Below are 2,113 nucleotides of genomic sequence, written 5' to 3'. Positions count from 1 at the left end.
CTTTTGTGCTGTAAAATGGCCTGTTAGCATTACAGATCAAGTGTTTCATTTCTGCAGATATGATTCATAAGTTCAGTGCTCTAACTGTTTTCTGCTATGTCTGTCTTTGCCAGCATGTGGGCATCTGTCTGCGGCCTATTTGTTGGAGGATATATTACATCCAGAATAAAACTCCCACATTTACTCATGGGAACACAAATATGATGGTGCACTCTCTCAGATTCCTGTGCTGTTGTCTCCCTGACAAATTCCCCTTTCTCCCTCTTCCTTACATGCTATACTTTTCTCTCTGTCCAATTCTCTTACTCTACTGAACACCCCTGAACACGCTGGACAAATTCAAACACAATAATGCCTTAGTACAAAAACCTTCTACACTTCTGTAGCCAGTTTTATCCCATGCTTCAGGAATCAAAACATGCAGAGATTAATTATTGTTATTTATGACACTCGTAAAATGGCTAAAACGAATTCATTTGTTTCAGTTGCAATAGATTGTACACATTCATGATAAAGGCAGAATACTGACCACATGATCATGGACACCATCTTCATGATGATCTCATTAAGGATGTTAAAGAACTCGCACATGAGCTTCCCCCTCTCTCCCATTTTCCCCATGCAGATGCCAAACGTGATGAAGAACCCAATCAAACCTTACAACACAGAGAGGTGACAAAAATGATGATTAAACATAGTGAAATTAAACAGAAATTCATCTATTTTCTATTGATAATTCCTAACATTATTTGGTATTCCAAGAATGCATCACAAACTGAAATGCCACTTTCTGTAGTTGCTGGTACTTAAAATTACATTTATGCTGTATTTTGCGTTTCAAGTACAGAAAAAAAACAGAATATACTCTAACCTAAAACATTCATTCCCCACTTGAGTTCCAGTTTTTTCCTATTGACAATGATCGGTTCTGTTTGGTTCTGGACTGGGACAGCTACTTTTTTCATCACCGTCTGAACCTGAAAAGAGAAGCAAGAAACAAATGACGATTCCATAAAACGGTAAGCAAAACTCTTTTGGACACAGTTTAGTGTAAATATATATATATATTATTATCATTATTAATTATATTATTACAATATTATTACTGTACTTTAAATGTTATTTTTATTATATAGAGTGAAACATTATATTTAACAGGACAACACTGTCACGGTTGTCTACAGGAGGAGCAAGGAACGAGGAGACGTGGAGTCATCACAAATAATAGTCTTTAATAATCTTCAGAAGGGGAGACACAGAGCAGGCAGGAACACAACATGTAGCACAACATTCGATGTTTAAGACCCGACAGAGACAGACTGAACTGACTAGAACTAAAGTACACAGGGGTACGAGGATAATTAACTAGACACAGCTGGAAACAAATGAAGAACTAATCAGGGAACGGGATTACGGGAAGGACCAAATAAGGGCATAAGCCGGAAACATAGGAAGCACGTGGGGGAGGAAAACACAACACATGACAGGAACAGGGCCTGACAAATACACTTAATTGAACAAATTAAAAAATTAATTATAAAGTATGAATTACCATGTAATTTATGGTGAAAATATATTGTAGTCACCAAGATATGTCTATAGTAAAATACTGTTTTGGAAGTAAAAAAAGAACAGCGGAAAACAGTAAAATTCTGGGATAATTTTCCCAGAAGTCCCTGCATGGCACATCACCTTTGATTATATCTTTTTTAGTCAGTCATATTCTTGAGTCTCTATCCTCGGCAGAGTTGCTCTCATAAAATGTTTTGACCCATTTCCATAAAAAAGAATGTTTAGTGTAGTGTTGCTCAATAAAAATGTGATGTGCAATGTGTTCAAAGCAAACAAACAATCAGAGAAAGACCCAGGTGGATCCACCTTGAAATGGTGTATATAAAGCTCTGCAAACGCAACAATTAGAAGGAACTCCTCAGATGAGAGCTTGATTATCTGGAATCAGTCTCATACACACCCTAATAATGTTTATTATATGCTCTGTTAAGAATAAATGGAAGAACACATGCTTCTGCAATGCTAAACATAAACCACAGTGTGAACATAAGATATCTTTAACCTCTTAAGACCCTGCGGCCTCATATGAGGACATTATATT

General features: G+C 36.5%; 1 protein-coding gene across 1 annotated transcript in view; it reads right to left on the bottom strand.

The window, feature by feature from the left end:
• Window positions 1–2,113, bottom strand: part of LOC107578863 (excitatory amino acid transporter 2-like) — a gene marked incomplete at both ends in the record, with an annotated part of 5,840 nt that overhangs the window by 1,796 nt on the left and 1,931 nt on the right. Inside the window, 2 exons of the mRNA XM_016264768.1 lie at window positions 530–656; window positions 872–977. Of these exons, the coding sequence (XP_016120254.1) occupies window positions 530–656; window positions 872–977 (233 nt within the window). The remainder of the gene's footprint in view (window positions 1–529; window positions 657–871; window positions 978–2,113) is intronic.

Source organism: Sinocyclocheilus grahami, unplaced genomic scaffold, assembly GCF_001515645.1.
Source record: "Sinocyclocheilus grahami isolate Dianchi unplaced genomic scaffold, SAMN03320097.WGS_v1.1 scaffold12382.1, whole genome shotgun sequence".
NCBI classification, from domain to species: domain Eukaryota; kingdom Metazoa; phylum Chordata; class Actinopteri; order Cypriniformes; family Cyprinidae; genus Sinocyclocheilus; species Sinocyclocheilus grahami.
The sequence above is the reverse complement of the archived record's forward strand: the minus strand, read 5'-3'. Positions and strand labels throughout refer to the sequence as shown.